The sequence below is a fragment of the Eleginops maclovinus genome, chromosome 23, assembly GCF_036324505.1.
Source record: "Eleginops maclovinus isolate JMC-PN-2008 ecotype Puerto Natales chromosome 23, JC_Emac_rtc_rv5, whole genome shotgun sequence".
Lineage (NCBI taxonomy): Eukaryota > Metazoa > Chordata > Actinopteri > Perciformes > Eleginopidae > Eleginops > Eleginops maclovinus.
Window position 1 is genome coordinate 14,547,847 of NC_086371.1, and position 20,883 is coordinate 14,568,729.

Consider the following 20,883-nt stretch of genomic DNA (forward strand, 5'->3'; position numbering starts at 1 on the left):
CAATCCTACAGTATAATAATCTTTAAAGTCTTACTCCACCCCAAAATATCACATGATACGGTTCAGTTTGGTAACACAAACGTAAATGTTAAACTGCAAGTAAAAAATTATACATTTACTAATTAAGTAACATATGTTGTAATTTCCTTCAGGTTTAGTTAAATTCTACCTCATCTTAAATGTATCTGTACATCAGAGGTAAAGGCTGGGCTTTTAACTGGTAGCCTACCCACAAAACTAAAACAAAGACCCAGATTAATGATTTGCTGGCCTTCTAACAAGGTGTTCAAAGTGCTACAGACTGTTATCTTTATATGATTAACAATGATGATGAATCCATAGCGCACTACTGTCTGTGTGGAAAGGTCACTGTTAGTGTAGTCTATGCTTGTAGATACAAATATGTGTAATATAATAAACAACCTGAGAATCATTTCTTTTTATTGTTTATTTAGCAAAGACAATATTCATTACATTTAGTGCACAACATAAGCTAAAACTCAATCAAAAGTCTTTATTTTTCACACATTCAAAGGCAAAAAGTGGCAACAAGTCATGTAGATGAAAATGGTGAGCTATTAAGTCATACGTTTATGACTTAAAATAAATGTTGTCTCCAAGGATATAAAAAGCCAAATGTATTAAAACATACTATAATTCCTCTAAAGGTTCAATCCCAGGTGGATGTGCTGTGCTGTCACTAAATCACAAAGCAGGAATAACTGCAGCTAAGTATATAAAGAGGTTCACATTGATTATCAAAACAGTTCAAAAACGATGCTCATATTCTGCACAATAAAAACAATGCAGGTAATGTAGAGAATAATCACATATGTTGATGTATTTTGATATAGTTCTTTATATTTATGTAAAAGGATATAACAGTGTTAACTAATATTACCCAACATAATGGTTTGAAGAATATATATTAATATTAGGTGTTATACCATCATCCTTGTACCAGTATCAGACCTGTTTGCCTTGAGGCTTTAATTCAAAGCCTTAGCTTAGTGTTTACTACTGTATGACCCATACAGTAAAAACATAAGCTTTCCTTAAGATAATAGTGGTTACTTTAATCCCTAAATAAGTGCATGTCAAATACTTTTCTCACATCACAAGACAGGAATCTTTTTGATTCCAAAACAAGCTTTACCAAAAGCAAATAAATGTGGTTATAATGCTTTTCCTACTGCAGTAACATGTACAGTACTAAGAGAAGAAGCTGTGGCTGGGGCTTGAAGATGACTGCCTCTAGTGGGTGTCACATTCACATGTGATATATGCTGTACAGCATATCTCTCACAGGGTTAGTAAACCGCAGGAAAACCAGTGTTAGTTATTGTAGGATAATACTTTACAAGGCTGAGATTAAGTTGCAGTCGTGTCGGTCGGTGGAGAGATGATGTGCCTGACAATGATCTGTTGAAAATACGGAGGGTGCTTGTGTTAGGGAAGCAGACAACAAGGAGTGAATAACAGTGAATATGTTTTGGGTGTTACGTCACATTTAGATTGTCTCTAGTACACATTATTTTTTATTATTGCAGTAGACATTATATCAATCATGATTCAATTATTGTATTGCATTTTTGTTACCTGTTTAAAAATGAAGTGATATATGTCTTAAGGTGTTGGTTTTAAGTCTTTCTTAAGGCTGCCTAAGTGTGCATGTTTTCTGGTTAAATAGAAAGATATTATCCAACATTGGAAATTGTGGATTTGGATTCAGTAAGCAACTTTTATTTAGTGACATTAAGTGACATTAATGAAGGAATTTGGGAGGGATTGCTATTAAGATTAACAACACAAGAGAGCAGGTTTTTACCAACAGGAGTATAGGGGTAGCAAAAAGACATTGCTTTGTTGCCTAAAAGATCGTCCAGAAGATCTTTCCTCAGTTCTCTTTTTCTCTCATTTTGTTCATGTTTTTATTTGAATTGAATTTTCACTAGCATGTTCATGCTGTTCAAAAGGTTGTTTTATGAACCCCTACACTCAGTGGTAAAGGAATGTTTTGGAGGAGTCACGATGAAAAATGCTTTACCTGAGTGCGTGTGGATTTTAGAGCCAAACGTGCGATGACACTCAAGAAGATGAGAAGTCCCGCCACAAACAGAGAGCAAGTGCACAAAAACCCTTCAATAAAAAAAACCTGGTTCTAAAGAACGAGAAAGAGGAAATTATTCATACACTGCGTATAAGTTTCTATTTAGTGTAGATCACATGTCTGTAACTCACCAGTCGGTTCCTCGTGGATAAGTTATCATTATAGTGTGAGTGTGTAAGGTACGTTAAAAAGGAGCACTGGTTTATCCTGTAGCCAACAGAGACAACGATTCCAAGCAGGGAAACCACATACATAGCCAAACACACAGTCACCTGGAAGAGAAAGGTTCAACAACATCAGATGAGTTATTGAGTGAAAAAGGGAGAGACTGAAAGGGACGAAATATAGTTAAAGATTAAAACTAGACCATAAACTCACGATATACCTACCATCTTCTTAGATGGACGTAAGTCAGTGTAGATTGACAGGTTTCCACAGACAAGAAACTGAAAACAATCAAATTAAATGAGAAATTTTACTTTGACAATCACCCCAAGAAACATTTAGATGACTTTGATTATGTATATCGTTATTGTAGCTGTAGAAGTAACTTAAGCTTTACTGAACTGGAATGAAAAGGTTTTTTTTAAATTTGATTCAGAAATGTAAAAAGGACTTATGTGCAGAAAACAATAAAATCCTCTTGTCTACCAATTTGCCAGTCCCCAATAAAATCTTGAAAAATGATTTTAACTGTTAAAATTGACCAACACTGGTTAGAGTTAGATTAGAAACAGGATATTAATCCTCACTCCAAATAAATATATTTCCAAAAATGGTAAACTTTTAACTTTAGAAAACAAGGAGACATTTGAACACATGTACATGGTTATTCTGAAGACATGTGTGTGCCAAATGTCAGGTACCAGAGTTCCCTGCCAGAAGGAAGTGTAGATACCAAAAGAAGAAAATTGTTTTCTCTCTCCGGAGAGCGTAAATCCCATCATGACCTCGGCACAGCCAAAAATCAGAATGGCAATCTGGGAGGAAGAAGAAGGACAGATGGATTCAAGTGCCAACAGTAGAGTAAGAGTTTGCAGCTGCTCTTTGTGTAAACATGTAACATTAGTTTCTGTGGCCCTGGATTATGTGATTTGTTACCCCAAGACTTCTGGGCCCTCTTTGGACGAAGCGATGCATTGGTTTACTGGACATCAACACATCTTGGTCTTCCGCCTTATTCCCGTCCTTTGCTGTGGTTCTCTCTCTTGTTGTTGACTCAGTTCCCTCCATTGCTTCACTGTTTTAGGTTGTGGAAGGAGGGCAGAACAAATAATCAAAACAGATTTGACTCTCCACTACTAAGCAGATTTAAAGAGGCAAAATTAGTTAAGCTGCATGCAACATGGTGAAAGCAGTTTCAAAGAATACAGAGATATTTACAAAAACATGAAGTGACCCACCTTGTTTTGGCTTTTTATGCAGAGAAACAGCGCGCGTGATAACTGGAAGAGAATGTTGTGTGTGGAAAGAGGAAGTGGGGAAATATGAGACTTTTCCTTTTTTCCATTAAGGGGAGGAGCTGAAAACTTTATTTGCAATCTATAGCCTTTCTGTGCATAATGCACTCAGCATGTATGCATAATAAGAAGGCACTCAGTCATGCACGGCGCCATTATCATGTTATCTCCTGGGGCCAAGGCGGGGCATAGACCAATAAGTAGGTGTGCTAAGAAAATAGTATAGTTTCATGACTTCAGTTTCTCTATAAGGAAGTTATTGTTGTTTTCCATGGAACATTTTTATTTTGTACTGTAATGTAACGTCACAAGATGCGTTGCACTCGCGAACACAGTTCAGCTGACACTTGAGTTTACCATCACTCATGCGCCCACTTCTTGCCTGTCCCTCACACACACACACACACACACACACACACACACACACACACACACACACACACACACACACACACACACACACACACACACACACACACACACACACACACACACACACACACACACACTCCTCCTATCTGTTATTAGCACTCAAACTGATCATTCAGATAACCTGGCCCCATGAAGCTCACATACACACAGCTAACGGGCAGCTCAGTAACGTCACAGGGAACAGGGTGGTGTCTATTTCACTCACCCTAGTTGTAAAGGAAAGCCATTCTCCCCCCTTACATAGTGGTGAAGTGGTCAATAATCATGTCGTATAATTTCCCACCAGCCTTCAGGTCCTCCACAACATTGGAGTAAATAGATATTTAGCAAGCGAACTAGGTGCTGAAGTTATGCGATACCAGATAGGTACCAGATCACTACTATCACAGGGTGGCAGGGGCCTCGTCTGATTGGCCCATTCCTCAAAAGTTTTTCAACAACGGAAGTCAATTTCTTCTGGCCTTCTCTGCACCATCAGTCTACAGTGAGTGCAATACCGCGTTTGACAACACATTCACCATAACATTAAGAGGGGCGCTGTTTCACTCTTTGAAAAATAAAAAGGGTACCTAATAACTGCAGCTCTATTGCGTATCCTTGTAAACAAAAACAGACTATCTAGAGCAGTGGTTCTCAACATGTTCAGTGGGTCGCAGTTATGCAAGTGGAAAAAAAAAAGTTGAGAAATAATAAATAAATCACAGAAAAAAGTCATACTTTTATTTTGTAGGCCACTTTTATTTTGAAGGCCAAAATGACTAATGCTGCTCGTGCAGCAGCCGTTCTACTGGAAATGTCGGAGACCAGAAACGGTTTTCTAAACTTATGTCATGTAGTGATCAAGGATTGGCTCCAAGTCTGTATTTTTATTTCAAAAAAGATGTACTAATCTAGACGTAAATTGGAAGTAAAGTTGATCCTTTTTTCCCCCATTTATTTCATAATCATGCATTGTAATGACAATGCATTATTAGCTCAAAATAAATGACACTTAACATCTATTATGTCACAAAACCAATATAAATGGTGCTTTTGCATCACCCTCGGTATCGATATTTTCAGTCTGTGAATCAAATAAAGCCATCTATGAGTAAGTGTTACATTTTGTGATGAGAGTGTGAAAAGCAAAAATACATCAGTCATGTTCAGCCTCTCAAGAGATGGTTGCACAATATACAACAGACAAAAATAAAAGAGGTACAAAGTTTAATATGTTAAAATAACAATATTTCATTTACATATACTACAGTTCCATTGATAACACTGAAGACAGTAAACATTGAAATACCACTATATCAAGATCAAAATGTATTAAAAAGGACAAATATAAAACACAGTTATCCTGAGCTATCAGACGCTCCTTTGTTTTTTCTTTCAGAGACACAGTTGCACACAGCTGTGAATTAAATGCAGCGCTGCTCCCTTCAGGAACATGGGATGTTGTCTACCTGCAGATCAAGAGATGATGCATGCCAGTCAGTTTAAAAGAAAATCAGAATAAGTACAAATTCAACAAACAAACAGAAATGCTCTACAGTCTTTACCGAGCAAAAGAATCAGAATTAGAATACCTTTAAAAGGATGAGTATGACAGCAGGCGGTGCTCGAGTAGATGTGTTGCTCTCCGTCTAATCTCTCCTTCACTGTTGTACTGAGTGGCTTCTAACAATGAGAGCCCGCGTTGCTTCACAAACTCCTCTGCCACCTGAAGGGAGGGAATACTTTGGGTACAAGCTGTTCGGATTTAAGTACCTTGGTAAAAGCATATCATTAGTTATCCCAACAGAGCAGCGTCATTGTTTAAGAGGCTGCTCATTCACTTACCTGTGGACTACTAACTACCAGCATGAAAAGGACATCCATACTCAGGGTCACCATCTCTTGGTCGGCCATTTTAAGAGTGGCACAGAGTGCACACAGCAATCCATGACAGGCCAGCTGGACACAGAAATCCTTTTTCTTGTGGGCAATATTTGCTAGAACCCTCAGGATCTAACAAGAAAACAACAAGAAAAAACCAAAGACCAGTGAGAGTGTTTGACATATGAAACACTAAAAGAACAACAAACTTAACAGATAAGAACACAGTGTTCATCATCCAGTAATACAATGACAGTGAAAGTTTCTATGAAGCAAGGAAAATAAAATGTGGCCTTAGCTTGCACAGACCATGGTGTTGATGCCCTGAGAGAATGGGAGCAGCTGGATCAGACCAGGGACCAAGTTGAGAGTTAGCAGGGCGGAGCAGAGAGCACTGGAGTGAGCTGTAGCAGCGAGAAGGAAAATGCATTACATATGTGAACTTCTTATAAATAAAAAAATCCTAAAATGCTTACATTAAAATTAGTATGAACATAAAAGTAGTACAACATTATTTTATTTATTTTGTGTGCTTACAGACTGAAACATATCTGCTAGTGTTAGCTATCCCTGAGCAAAATAGATAGAGAATACATAAAAGACTAATTTCAATTTAGACACACTTAAAATCCCCCAAATAGCATAATTGGTGCAGAATTGGTGTTTGAGATTAATCACAGATCAGGTGTGACTAAAATTGTTCGTACCGGTAAGGTTGTTGAGAACCCAGGCACTCTCTCTAGCCAGTGCTGGCTGGGTGTGCAGGAAGGCCTGCAGCAGTGCAAACAGAGCCACCACGATACGAACGTCGCCCACTTGAGCGCTGAGGTCCGTCAGTGGACAGGAGGAGAGCAGGTTTCCCACGCACCTCAGCAGAGGACAGATCAGCTACAGCGGAAGAACACATTGAAAATGTGCATTTCAGTTGCATACTACATATTTAGGACTACAAATTGCCTATAGTTTTTATTGTGGCAATTTTTCCTGAGCATGATTTACCCAAAGTGTGATTAATAAGGAATTTCTGCTTTTGAAAATAACAATTAAACATTTTTTTTTTAGAAGTTATATTTTATCTCAGTAAATATTTACTCACCTTCATTTATTTATGTCAAAGCAAACATACTATCATATAGCTTTCTGTCCTACTCATAACAAGGTTTTAAAGCTGTTTCTTTAAAATCTGTTTATGCAAGAACACATAAATTAAAAACAGTGTTATAGCTGGATTGTCTGATAGACAGCTGGTGAATGTGATCTTCTTTTAGAAACCACCTATACATTCACTGTCGTGGACAATCTTGGGTATGGTTCAAATGTCTTAAAAAATACTTGTATTGTTATGACATTACCTGAAACCATTTATTTCCTGTACAGTAAGAAATCAAATCCACAGCTACGCTTTGATTTATAGTCAACAGTAATGAAGATTTATAGTTCACGCTTTTCTTTAAGACAGAAAATTAGAACAGAACTAAATCAAACAAGAGCCTTGAAAATCAACAAATACAATTAAATATGTATTTAATCCATTCATTTCCTTACCAGCTCCATTCCTTCTTCTTTGTTTCTTTAGCCACAGCACTACCTAGTGACACTAACATGGAACTGCATTGCAAGAGGGCACCATGAGCCAGCAGCACTCTGTGGTCCCTCATACTTTTGGAGTGAAATGAAGGCAGAAGATTAACAGATCATTACAGTACTGATGATAAATGACATATAATAACAACTGAGTTAATGTAACAGACTGTTGAAAATTCTCTCTCACCTGCATGTTAGGTAGTGCAGGCACCATGCACACTCAATGGCAGGTCCCAGGCCAAACTTCGGGTCAGGAGTCAGGACTGATAACAAATGTGAAGGTAAACTGGATGCCAGGACCATCCTGCAGACACAGAGGAATACAGGATAATCAGACAACAGGATTCAATGTGAGCAATGTCTCGCAAGTGACATGATCTGAAGGAACAGCAAAAAAGAGAACTTCTTGGGATGACTCTGTCATTACGGGATTATTTTCTCTGCTGCATTGCTGGCCTGGAGAAGCTGAGAAAGGGTGAATCCGACAGCTTCCACCACCGCCAGGTTGTGTCTTTGGTTCTGGACACATAGAAACATCGAATGTACAGGTTAACATTACTACGCTAAACCCTGTGTGGCCCATGATCAGAGCTATGAGAGATAACAATTGGATTTAGCTTCTTTGCAACATTTGATAAATTGTTTGACAAATACTTAGTTATCGGTAAACAAGGCAAAGTGAAGATATTTGTGTGACTGGCTTGTGTTTACAATGTTGAAGTAATACGTTTACCTCTAAACAACTAGCCAGAGCTGGCACGATCCCCTGTGCCAGGAGCTTCTCTTTCACAACACTATCTGGGCATAAATTACCAAGCGTGTAGAGACAGAGTTCCTGCATGAACATACACAGGTGAAAAGTTAATAATGTCCTGTATAATAGTTTGGTAATATTACACACTGCCACCTGGTATGAAGGAGTACTCACAGTGAACTTGGTGCTCTGTCCGGAGAGGTAGGTGAGTAGGTAGGGGGATGCAGGCAGACAGGCTGAAGCCACGCTTGTGTGGGGGGAGTGAGACAGCTCATGCAGGCACCGAACCGCCTGCAGACGGCATGTAGCATCAGAGCCAGTGAGGAGACCAACCAGAAGATGCATACTATTCTCCTGCCTGCATGGAGGACACATTTATGCACAGAAAATGTCAACAACGTCATTTAAACTAATTTGATGTGGCCATGGATTCATTACTTAGCAAAGCCCGGGGGGAAAATATTTCAAGGCCCCCCCTGGCCTTCATTTGCAAACTTACACCCAAACGAACAATACCAAAACAACCCCCACCTTTAAAAAGGGACAAAATACACACAAGAGACACTAAACACACAAGGAGATACAAAAAAACACCACCAGAAGGACACAAATGGAAACAATGAAACCACTAAGAGACCAAAAAAAAGGCAAACGCGATCCTGGTTTGTTTCAAAATATGGACCACGTCATGTTTTGTGGTTTTGAATTTTTGGCCCTGCCATAATTATTCAGGTCCATAGCCTGAAACCAAAAATGTATGATAAAATGTTCTACTAGATCACACAATGTACAAAAGGACAACATTACTAATATGAGTATTTCTCAAAAAAACAGATGCGCAAACCAAATTCATGGTCAACTGAGTGGTCAATATTGACTTTCAGGGGGCAGTGCAACCTTATAGAAAACAACCACAAAGAGACAAAAAACCACAACAAAAAAGTAGGTGTTGGACAATTGTAGGAAAGATGGTGGGGCCTTTTACATGGCTGTGCCCAGGGATCCATGTCATATTATCCACCCATGGTTGTGACAAATTAAGTTAAAGCCATACTTGATGAAGGTGAGTTGTGCCGATGGATCCCGGAGAGCTTTACTCAAAGCTTTCAGGTGGGTGTCCCTCTCCGGCCCGCTGTGCTGAAGTTTATGAAGAAGACCGACCACATCCTGAGGGAAAGAGGAGCATGGTGAGATGGGAAGTTTTACTTGACTTACAAGAGCATTATCTCTCACAACGTTTGTCTGACCTGTGCTCCAGAGTTGAAGTCCATGGTGACCTCTGAATGGTCGTCATCGTCATTCAGGAGGAGTCTTTTACTCACAAGTTGTCTGTCTCTGCGGGCTTGTCTGAGCGCTGCAGCATTTAGCATAGACAAATATCATCATCATCTGCCTCATTCATCTGATAGAAGCCAATCACATTTAACCGTTTCAGTGTAAAGATGCCCTGAAAGCCAGAAATCTGTCAAAGTTAGACAGACAGTCACAGTAGCTGATACAATTACTGTTGTGATACCAACATTAACATAAAACATGTCTATATCTCTGTACTGAATAGAGTTGGCACTTAGTTGATGATTGTTGATTGACATCATTATCCGAACTATCTCTACAGAAACTTGGAATACTGCATTTTTAGTGTGCCTTCTTTTTAGTACCTTAAAAAACTTGAAAGGTAAAAATGCAGCACAATTAGCGAGATGCAGAGGGGGAAGAAATACGGATATTGTAATAAAGTACAGGTACAAAAGTAAAGGCATAAAGATATACAAGGGTACCAAAAGTAAATATTGCTAAGTATCTTAAACTTTAATTGTACATTATCATTTGTTATCTGAATATATCTTGCATTATTAATCAGAATCTGCAAAGTTACTCAAATTATCGAATGTAGAGTCTTAAGAAAATATGATCTGCCTTTGAGATGTAGTACAGTAGCAGAGAATGGAGATACTCCAGTAAAGCACAAAGATGTCAACATTGTAATTTAGTGATTTAATGTAGAATACTTTCCCCTGCTTCCACTGAATCTGGTTGAGATGTGTAATGAGAAAGATGACTGTATGCTGGTAGAGCTTTCAAAAACAAGAGCATTTTAGGCAGTGGTGTAAGTGTACTAAGTACGTTTACCCAAGTACAGTACTTCAGTACAATTTTGTCGGAATTTCAGTTGTATGCTACTTTGTACTTCTACCCCACTACAATCCAAAGGTAAACATCGTGCTTTTTCTCCACTACATTTATTTAATACCTTTAGTTACTTTGCAGATTTGTAATAATGATGTGAAATATAGTCAACCATTAAAAAACATTTTTAATTAGTAATTAAACTAGCTGCACCTTTACCAGCACAGACATTTTAAGTGTATTTTGGTGACAATACTTTTGTACTTTTACTTGAATAGCCTTTTACAATGCAGGACTTATACATGTACCACAGTATTCCTACACTCTGCTACTTCTACTTTTACTGAGGTTTTAGATCTGAATACTTCTCAGATTACCTTAGTTACATTGTTAGTAATTTAACGTTTTTATTGTGAAATAAAGTTACTTTAGATAAAATAACAACATGGATTATAGATGAATTATCAATATAGATATTTTCTTTTTTACTCTGTTGGAGCCTTTTTTATACTTGATTGGTCCATTTTATTGTTGTTGCATAACTTTTCCATTGGAATGTTATTAAACGTGTGTTACATTGGCTCGTTTTGTGAATTACAGACTAAAGTTAGACGGTTAAACACTTCTTGTTATTAGCACTCACCTTTCTCGTGTTCTCGCCTCTTTAACTTCAGCTCCTCGACGCTGTCTCCTGGTCGGCCAGCTTTGAGGCGGACTTTGTTTAACCTCCACATTTGTTTATGTTCAGCTCAACAGCTTGCAGTTAGAACAGTTAAACGCCTGTTAGGTTGGCCTCCTTTCCTCTCATGTTGGAAGATGTTTTGATGAAGTTCTTCTTCGCTGTCCTTTTACAGACCTTCAGATTTTACAGCGACATCTAGCGGGCACACAAGGCAGAGACAGGTACCACACCAACAAGTGAAATACTGAACACTAGCACACTGCATTAATCTTCACTGCAATATTGACCTAAGTAAACGGGCCCTAAAATGTTATAAGTTTGATAGGTTAAGTTAAGATTTTTTAAAATTAAATTATGTACACACTCATCCAGCACCAGACACTTTTAACCCACACTGCTGTGGACAGTTTTGCACTACTGTATATGTTTTTACTGTTGACATATTTTATATTTTTCAATTCATCCGTTTTGCTGTCTAGCCTCAAACCTGTAACTGTTATTTTTTGTACTTTACTACATTTATTTTGATTTCTACCTCTAAATATGTATATATTTGTGTCTATATATAACTGGGTGTAGGCGTATATGTACTGTATGTATATTTTTATTCTCTGGGATGGTGAGAAACAGAATTTCAACCCCCGTCTGTATAACACATAGAGGAATGGACAATAAAGTTGACTTTGACTATATTGTAAATTACTGTACCCCAAAATAACTTATAACTTCATCAAAAAGCCCATTAAGCCCTTAAAAGTATGCAACTCAACTGCTAAACGTACTGTATAGTTCTACATCAGAGGTACACGTAACACTGAACAGTCACACACTGTATTACTCTCAAGGGGACAACTTGATCGTGTGCCCCTAAATAAATGTGCAATTAAATGCTAATAGTTTATGTAAAGATACAATTTTGTTTTAAACTATGTTACTATTCCAATTTATTGTTCCCCAAAATAAATTATAACAAAACAAAGAGCCCATTACGCACTCAAAAATATGCAACTAAACTGGTAAATATACTGTATAATTCTACATCGGTGGAAAACATTTTGGTAATACGTTTACCTACCAGATAGATTTTACTTACAAAATATAAAAATGACAATATCATGCATTAGGACTAGGACTATACAGCATTATGTTGGAACTAAAAGCTCCATGTTGAAAAGACATGCAGATAATTTACCTAGGTATATAATTATTAGTCACAGTTTTACTTAAAATAAAAAGTTAAGCACTTCTTCTACCACTGAAAACATTCAGAATCCCTAAACCTCAGTCTACAGTAAACACAACATATTTCAGATAGGCACAGGACATTTGAAAAAAAAACTCGAGTTTTAATTTGTATTAAAGGCATAATGTTTGTACACATGTAAAAGCTTTATAAAATATATAAAACTTTTGCTTAAAAAACACGGCTTTTCACAAACATAGGTATTTAACCCAATGCAGTGTATTTTTACAAAGATATAAAACCGTCAAAATGTTGTTAAAAAAGAAATATATTCGGGACAAACAATCAGGAACCTTTCAAAAATTCATGCCATTAAAAACGAATCAGATAAACAAAAAAATATACAGAAAAGTAGGCTCAACTATGTTTGGTAAACATAAAACAGAAAGATAAAAAAATGTCCAAATAGAAAACTAGTTTGTCTTTACAGCAATCTTTCTTTTGGGGGGGGGGCGGCTTTTTGCCTTTGAATCGGATAGGACAGTGGAGAGTGACAGGAAAGTGGGAGAGAGAGTCGGGGTGGGATCCGGAAAGGACCACGGGTCGGGAATCGAACCCGGGTCGCCGGCGTACAGTTGTGCCAAGGCCGGGGCCAACAGCAATCTTTCTGAGCATTCAAAAATAACAAAAAATAAGACGAGCGGGATTCGTTTCCAGGGGAGCAGAATCAAACATCTTCATGACTCTTGGACGATTTCTTTTTCTGTGAAGGGTAACAGAAAGGGAAGTAAGAGTTATCTTCCAAAACTGAAACCAATAAAATGTTATTATGCTTCGACCACAGTAGTAGAAGAGGTGAAGAGTACGACATTCATACCTTTTTATGGCTGGAGTCACATGAGGGTGTGTGGCTGGTTTCTGTAGCTTTGCTGTCTTGGACAGAACGGGTAGGGGTTTCTGGGACGTCAGCCGATTTTAATTTGATTTTCTCTGACGGAATGACAAAAAGAAAAAGTGAATACAAACTTACAAAAGAGAAAACGCAAAATAGCATTATGTCATAGCTGCTGTGACTCACTTTTTTTCTTCTCTGTTGGAGGACTTGGTGTGTCTAGGTTGAGTGGAAGCAGTGGCTCTTTATCATTATTTTCCAATGATGAGTGTCTTTTCTTTTTCTTCTTCACTTCAGTGCTCTGCTCTGGCCGTTCCTCTCTGTCACCGCTCTCTGATATGTTTGTCATATTATCTTCAGGAACCTGCTCTGTCATCTCCTCTCTATTATCAGCTTCATGTATTTTTTTAGTTTCTTTAACTACGAGTTTGGAATTGTTTTCATCAGGTTTCTCCTTTTTCTTCTTCTTTGCGTTATTCTTTTTCACGATCTGCTCTGAATTTTCCTCATTATTAGCAATCTCAGGTACCTGCTCTGTCATCTCCTCGCTAAAATCAGCTTCATGATTTTTTTCCGTTTCTTTAACGATCTGCTCTGAACCATTTTCACCAGGTTTCTCCTTTTTCTTCTTTTTTGCTTTCTTTTCTTTAACGATCTGCTGTGAATTTTCCTCATTATTAGCAATCTCCTTCCTCTTCTTCTTTTGCTTCTTTTCTTCAGGTATCTCTTCTGAATGATTTTGGTTTTCTTTTACATTTTGTTCTAATATTTCTTCACTTCCAGCTGTCGTTTTCGGTTCCTCAACCATCTGTTCTGTATTTACCGTTTCAGCTACCTGTTCATCAGTTTTGTCTTTTTTCTTCTTCTTGTCTTTTTTTCTTGGTTCTAAAGGGTCCACATTATCAACACTTTTGACCTTTGCTATGATTTCTTTTTCTATGGTATCTACCTGTGTCTCTTTAGTGACTTTAGTCTTCTTTTTCTCCTTGACCTCTTTTTCATCGCCACCAGTGTCATTTGTATTCTCCACATTATCTTCACTAATCTCCTTTTTCTTCTTCTTCTTTTTCTTGGGCTCAGACGTTGTCTCATCAGTTTTTTCTTCAATCAGTGTCACATCTTTTATTTGATCCTTTATTGGTGTCTGTTTTGACGGGGTAAGAGTGGGCGTCGCTGGTCTGTCTTCTTGGCTCAGAGTAGCAGAGGAGATCACAGGTGCTGTCTTCTTGGGTTTGCTCTTCATTATTGGTGTCTCTGTAGTGGCTTTCTCCTCCATTTTCTTATTCTCTCCAACTATTTCCTGTTCATTGGGAGTAATGTTTTTTGCGGGAGGCTTTGTCCGGGGTTTCCTCACTCTCTTCTTTACGGCTGGTGGTTCAGACGAGTCCAGTGCATTGATGGTCTCCATCTTGGCCATGTCTGAATCTGTTGACAGAGTAAACATGACGAAGACATTAAACTAACACGGCTAGGTGGCACAAATGCTTAAAAGAAAACATCAACAGTATCCACACAGCTTCTGTACACAGCTCTGTTTGTATGAAATCACTGTTTCCTATGGTGACCTTATTCATTGGAGTTGCAGTCCTACATGGTTTTCATTTTCCAACCCTCCACCTTTGACTATCTTTTTTTCTCAATTTAAAAAAAAAACATTTTTCTTCTTATCTGGAGTATCTGACTAAATCTCAATTGTGTCAGTGTCTTTGGAAATATTACGATTAGCTTCATTTGAAAACTCCAGGAAATTATGATTGGAAAACAGTTATTCATCCTCATCTTTAACAGACACTTGCAGGCAAATGCCCTTTTCAGACCCGCGCCTTCACCTACCTGTCATCTGCAGGATGAGTTTCTTCCATTTATCTACATCCAGACTGCTGTCAGAGTCAGAATCTTCTCCTCCAGCAGCAACAGTCAGGTCTTTAATTTGGGTCTTTGATTTTTTGGCCTTGATGACTTTTTCTGCAGATTTACTGTCACTTTTTTTCCTTTTGGCTGGCACAGTCTAAAAGAAAGAAAAACAAACGACAACCTAATAAGTAAAGTTAAACAAAAATGCATTGAACCAGTTCCTAAACCAGTGGTTTAATGTCACATAAAATGAAACAAATTACCTTAATTTTCTGTGTCTCCTCTTTGTTTGCTATTTTGTCCTTCCTTTTCTTTGTCGCGGCTGGAAATAAAGCATGTACAATAAGTTAATAATGTACTCAAGTACATTACCAGACTATCAGTCATTTCTTCTGTGATGCGCCCACCCACATCAGTTTTGATGGAATATAAACATTTCAAAAGCTATTCTGTCAAATTATCATCAATGGAGTGTGACACTTTCCATGCTGTTTACTTTAAGTTTTGAAAGTAAGGTAGCACTGCGTTTACGTTCAAGGTGCGTGGAGTAAGCAAAAAGCGGAAAGACTCCAGCATAGTGGTATGTAGAATAACACATTGTAAGCCAGTACGTTTCAGCCTGAGGCCTTCATCAGAATAATCCATCATATTTAAATGTTGAGAAAGAAGCACTCATACCCTTAGTCCTTTCTTGTTTGGAGTGCTTGGCCGAATCCGACTGCTTGTAACTGATAGGAATAGAAACAATATTTACACACATATGATAACTACCATCCAGTCAAAACAAGGTGTTTGATTCCAGCAAAGAATTGAGAAATCAAACTCACCTTAACCAGGATCTGTAGATGTCAAATAATGACTCAGACACTTGTGTCTCTACCTGCAAAAAATAACAACATCATACTTACAACTATAGATATCATTGATAAAATATTCCATATAACCTTGCAAAAGATAATTTTTTCAAGTGGATCAGATTAAAAAAACGTTTTAAAGACAGGAATTCTGTGATTTTATGAATCAATCTGTGAATCTGCTACACTTTCTACCAGCTATTTTACACCTCACCACAGCACCATGTTTATGGGGATAATCTTGTATTTGCTTGTGTACAAATCATTTTTTTATTTTTGGCACTGTCTGTGTTTTCCCCACCACGACACATTCCTCGTACGTGTTAACCTACTTGGCAATAAACCTGTTTCTGATCACCAGTGACGTCAGCTAGTTTACTCCTATAGGAAGACAGATTATTCACCACTGGGTTTTGTTACGTTTTCAAACCTGAAACAATGTTATAACTCCAGCAGTTACGTTGCACTGGCTGTGTGTGTGTGTGTGTGTGTGTGTGTGTGTGTGTGTGTGTGTGTGTGTGTGTGTGTGTGTGTGTGTGTGTGTGTGTGTGTGTGCAGGGTGCGATTTGTAGGGGGGGATGGTGAGGATTTCCCCCCCTCTGGTTTTCCTATCCCTACCTCTGCTAAATTATTTTTATCTCCGGTGGGGACAAGGATTTCCCCCCCTTGATAGCGATGAATGCAACTTAACTGCTAGCCTACTTAAACTCTTGAAATCTAACGATCTTCAGTGTCTTTACATCAGAGTAGGCTATTCAGCAGCCTTCTGGCAGACGGTGCATATTTCTGAACGTCATCGAAAACAAAAACATTGTAACATTTTTGTGCGGGAACTTCGCAGGAAAAACAGCGCTGAACCAAACATGAAACGCGTTCAGAGCAGCATATCATCTTACTTTACAGGACCCATTTGCAGAATTGTGGATAGAAGAGGGCCGAAATGCTGCAGACAATGCCCCGATAGGAAAAACGAAAAAGCCACCACAAATTTGTCACCAGAGCCGACTGTTTACTTTGTCTAGTTTTCCAGACCTGTCCCTGAGTGTTGACAGCACGTTGTGCTATTTAGTGAATTATTTTGAGTGTTTGATTTAAGTTAATTGGAGGGTCTTTTCATGGAGAGCATTGATGCTGTTCTATGGTGCTTTCTGCCTGTTAGTGCGTACGCATGTTTTTGTGACGTTGAATAGAAATCCATGTATGGGTTATTAAAAGTTTTGCCATGTTGTGATGGGGACTAATCCACGGACCCAAAAAAAGGGCCTGTCTACTTTTTGCGTTTTTTTCTCCCTAGTTATGCAAGTTAAAAGTCCAATGTTCTTGTCTATGAATAAAAAAAACCAAACATCCCCCCCTCTGTTTTTTTGTCAAATCGCACCCTGTGTGTGTGTGTGTGTGTGTGTGTGTGTGTGTGTGTGTGTGTGTGTGTGTGTTGACCTGTGGGCTGTATTTCTGTAGCTCCTCTGCAGCTGAGTGGAAACCATGCTCCTTCAGATGACGGTAGATCAGCTGGGTCAGCTCGCGCCTTGATGCATCCACAGACATGTTCGACACACGAAGACTAATAAACACGCAAGAGTATAAGTGTAACGTATTTACATATTAACTTTGGCCCAACACTCTACTGTCACTGCTACTCCACTAAAACAAGCATGGAAGATGAACTCTGATTCCAGGAAGTGGTTCCATTTACCGCTGCAATGCACTCTGGGAGTTGTAGTTCTTTCGCGAAACAGCCTTATTTTTCATATACAGCTTTCCTTGATAATATAAATCAATGACTCCATAACTGCAGGACGTTCCTGTAAAATGCAGATCATTTCCTATTATGTATACGTTTTTCCAAACAATCATGCTTGGTTAATAGGTTACTTTTTTGATTTTAGCTGTACTTTTTATGCAACACTAGGCTGTAAGAGCCCACATGATTTAACATACAACAATGTTTTTATCTTAAAAAAAATCATCAAAACTTTACTCATTTAAAAAAAAAAATCTATGGTGTCCCCTTCTCAAGTTCAAATGTGACCTCTACCTCCTACCCCAAAGTTAGGAACCATAAAGTCTCTGGTCAGCTTATTTAGCCTATCTCTGTACAGTCTGTTGCTTTTTTAAAGCAGAATATCACAGTGGCCTCATTATTTTACTGAGGCCTTTACATCATTCGACAAAGAACACTTTCTCTTTCTAATTCTTATTTTATACCTGCAAGCTTTACTTTGATTGTTCTCTGATTCAGCTCAGTTGCATATCCTGTCACAGGAAAGAAACCTGTGAACAGACGAGCCCTTACCTTAAACCAGTCAAGGCCTGTATGTTGTTATCATCTTCTAGATCCCCTAAAATCATACAGTATAACAACAACATTGGGAGGTCACCACTAGGAAGTATTCAGACATTTTAAGTAAAGGATGCAATACTACAACATAGAAACACTTAATTGAAAGTTAGATCGCAAATGCTTACTTGAGTAAACGTATACATGTATGTGTTTAAATATCCATTCTAAAGTTGTTTGTCACACAATACTAAACTGAACAATGGCACATGGTGTCTTTCCTAAAACAAGACAAGAAAACCCTGATATAACCAGCTGTGATGACTGTGTCCACACATTATAAGATAAGAAAGTAAAGCAGAGGGCCGACATAGACCACTGCTTCATATAAGAAAATCACACAGACATTATCCCGTAAGCTTTAAGATAAACTGCCACCTGGCCATGCTGGCCCATCTCACTCCTGTTGCTCTATGTTTTTTTAACGTAGCTCTCTGCTTTAATCTCTCCATGTTGGAAAACCTACTTACTACAAGAGCGAGCCGATCCACTATTGGGTCGTTCCAGATGCTCTTTAAATTGGTTGCTCAACTTTTTTTTAGAAGCTGTTGGGAATATATCTCCCATCAACCAGGTGTATTTGTATAAAAGCATGATTTCTTTCTTGGCTGGTTAGTAGGGGAAGAAACTTTAGGTGTCTGGGCATTGGATCTAAGAGAGCTGGTGGTGAGACCTTGGGTCAAACAGAGGGAGAGTATTGGGTAAGCGGTGGGTCAACAGGAGCAAACGGCTGAAAGAGTCCCATTCATGTAGCAAAATTAGGAAAGAAAAGCATGTGTATATTCCAAATGCAGCGTCAGTGCTCTCATCTAGCTTGATTTCACCATCTCCCACAAATACGCCCCCACCCACACACACCCCCACCCCCACCCCACACACACACACACACACACACACACACACACACACACACACACACACACACACACACACACACACACACACACACACACACACACACACACACACACACACACACACACACACACACACAGGTTGGGCAGACAGGGCTTTGTATGGGCTCCCATTTGTTTTGATGGGATACACCACCCAGGTTTTATGGAAGAATAACAATTTGTAAAATGGGAAATGTAACCTTTCCTCCGCCCACTTTTCCTCTACAAGTCACAATCTATTGAACAAATAACTGAAAAGTGTCAAATATCATTTTTAAGAGTAAGAGGCAGCTATCACAGAAACAGAGGAGGTTGATTGACTTCACATCTTTGACAAAAAAAAGACTTTCCCTTGGCTTTGATGACAGGTCACAGTAAAAATATTTGTACAGGATAACCTTGGCACTCTGTTTCACAGGGACAAGTCTACTTTACGTTCCACATGTTTAGCAGCTAATGTATGCACTCACTCTGCAGGTAATTACCTACAACTACACCCAGTGAGTCGTAAAACAATTGTAAGTACAATTATTTGAGATGTGTTTATTCATATATACATCATTAAAATGGATTATGACTGATGGGTTGATTAGATAGAACAAATATTCCCTTTCAGATGTCCTTCCAGGTGGTTTTGCCGGAGGGTCATAATGAAGTGTTGTGTCTGGCCTTCCTGCCCAGGTGCTGCTGCAGTTCCACAAGAGCCAAATCAAACACATCTTCAGTCCGGGGCCGAGGCCAGCGCAGGACTGCCTCTTCATGAGGTCTCACCTGGTGCAGCACGATGTGTAGACTATGTTAAAACTGTTGCAGAGAGAGAGCGAGAGAGAGAGAGAGAGAGAGAGAGAGAGAGAGAGAGAGAGAGAGAGAGAGAGAGAGAGAGAGAGAAAGAGAGGAGATGTAAGCTGAATACTACTCAGTACAACTTATACAAATGAATATTTATACTTGACATACTGATTTTTGTTTTTGCACTTCAGCTCTACTGATTCTACAGGATGTGGCTTATGAATATGACATGGTGAAACATGAGTGTTCTGAGAATTGCTTAACCACACCTAAATATGATAGAACCTGAAGAACAGGGACTACTTTCTGCTTCTTTAATCTGTTTTTATTTATTTTATCAGCTTAAATCAGCAACAAGTGTTAGTGTGATAGCCCAAGCCAGTCTTAGCTATACTAAAACTGAATTGACATACCGATTCTCATACTCTAATTACACAGCATAAAGGACAATATGTTAAATATAGTATATTTTCTTAAGCAAAGTGGTTAATTTCCCAATAACGCTGAAGAACAACACATTTCGTTTGGACCCTTCCCCTCATGTTGCCTGAAGATTATCCAAAGAAAGCAATATTCATACACTTTTTTGCTCTGAAATGACTTCATTTGATGGTCTGATCTTAAAAAAAATGATAACAGACCAAAAAATAAGAGGTTGAGCAAACTTTAGAAACAAAGGTTCTTTGTATGACGAGGTGCGACATATTAAATACTGTCCTATGGAAGTCAAGGTTTTGGCTTTGGGCTGGGGCACAGGAAGAAAGAAAACCTCCAACTAGTCTTGCTCAGATTAGAAAATTGGGGAAGAGGGGGAGTAATGTGCAGGTTTACTGGCAGGGCCGCGTTGATTAGAAAGAGGGTAGTGTTCATGGTGAAGGGGAGCAGCCGTATTCAGTAACAGAACCTTTTCCTCCCGCCAAAGCCAACATCTGGTGCTGACCGACACAGAGCAGCAGCCTCTGCTTCCCTTTCAACTCATTATTGTTTTTCACAGTTTCCCAGAAAATTACTTTGAACCTGGTTGAAAGTCATCTGCAAGTGAGAAGATGTTGTTTGTGTGTATGTCTG

The 20,883-nt window shown here is 38.6% G+C and overlaps 3 protein-coding genes across 4 annotated transcripts; all 3 read right to left on the reverse strand.

Moving 5' to 3' along the window:
* Positions 1-433: 433 nt before the first annotated feature.
* LOC134859582 (uncharacterized) lies at positions 434-4,400 on the reverse strand. Of its 2 annotated transcripts, XM_063876130.1 has the most exons (8): positions 4,208-4,400; positions 3,514-3,555; positions 3,212-3,350; positions 2,977-3,090; positions 2,500-2,556; positions 2,242-2,382; positions 2,048-2,161; positions 434-1,422 (listed from the first exon to the last, which is right to left on the reverse strand). In XM_063876130.1, the coding sequence occupies exons 3-8, from the start codon at positions 3,341-3,343 to the stop codon at positions 1,372-1,374; spliced, it is 609 nt and encodes a 202-aa protein (XP_063732200.1). In that variant the 5' UTR covers positions 3,344-3,350; positions 3,514-3,555; positions 4,208-4,400; the 3' UTR covers positions 434-1,371. The 2 variants fall into 2 exon arrangements, with proteins under 2 accessions (XP_063732200.1, XP_063732199.1); XM_063876129.1 differs by lacking the exon at positions 4,208-4,400 and having other exon boundaries at positions 3,514-3,742.
* A 791-nt stretch (positions 4,401-5,191) lies between these two features.
* On the reverse strand, positions 5,192-11,184 carry tmco6 (transmembrane and coiled-coil domains 6). The gene is given in 14 exon segments (XM_063876540.1): positions 5,192-5,450; positions 5,574-5,707; positions 5,827-5,994; positions 6,172-6,266; positions 6,570-6,750; positions 7,408-7,431; positions 7,434-7,521; positions 7,634-7,750; positions 7,874-7,965; positions 8,180-8,281; positions 8,375-8,558; positions 9,255-9,367; positions 9,448-9,554; positions 10,971-11,184. Coding segments are annotated over 13 exon segments (1,494 nt in total). The 5' UTR covers positions 11,062-11,184; the 3' UTR covers positions 5,192-5,450; positions 5,574-5,575.
* Positions 11,185-11,416: 232 nt separating this feature from the next.
* On the reverse strand, positions 11,417-17,478 carry tcof1 (treacle ribosome biogenesis factor 1). Its single transcript, XM_063876539.1, has 8 exons — positions 17,230-17,478; positions 15,766-15,818; positions 15,617-15,666; positions 15,202-15,260; positions 14,918-15,092; positions 13,271-14,509; positions 13,070-13,182; positions 11,417-12,955 (listed from the first exon to the last, which is right to left on the reverse strand). Exons 1-8 carry the CDS (start codon positions 17,335-17,337, stop codon positions 12,920-12,922), a joined length of 1,833 nt encoding a protein of 610 aa, XP_063732609.1. The 5' UTR covers positions 17,338-17,478; the 3' UTR covers positions 11,417-12,919.
* Positions 17,479-20,883: the final 3,405 nt, after the last annotated feature.

Excerpts from the sequence above, each read along its gene's own strand:
- LOC134859582 (XM_063876130.1), bottom strand. The coding sequence starts at position 3,343 with ATGGAGGGAACTGAGTCAACAACAAGAGAGAGAACCACAGCAAAGGAC. Across the intron at positions 2,557-2,976 it reads CCTTCTGGCAGGGAACTCTG|TTTCTTGTCTGTGGAAACCT; the intron begins GTACCTGACATT and ends GATTGTTTTCAG. Across the intron at positions 2,162-2,241 it reads TATCCACGAGGAACCGACTG|AACCAGGTTTTTTTTATTGA; the intron begins GTGAGTTACAGA and ends CTCGTTCTTTAG.
- tcof1 (XM_063876539.1), bottom strand. The coding sequence starts at position 17,337 with ATGTCTGTGGATGCATCAAGGCGCGAGCTGACCCAGCTGATCTACCGT. Across the intron at positions 15,093-15,201 it reads AGGAGACACAGAAAATTAAG|ACTGTGCCAGCCAAAAGGAA; the intron begins GTAATTTGTTTC and ends TCTTTCTTTTAG. Across the intron at positions 13,183-13,270 it reads TCCAACAGAGAAGAAAAAAA|AGAAAATCAAATTAAAATCG; the intron begins GTGAGTCACAGC and ends TCATTCCGTCAG.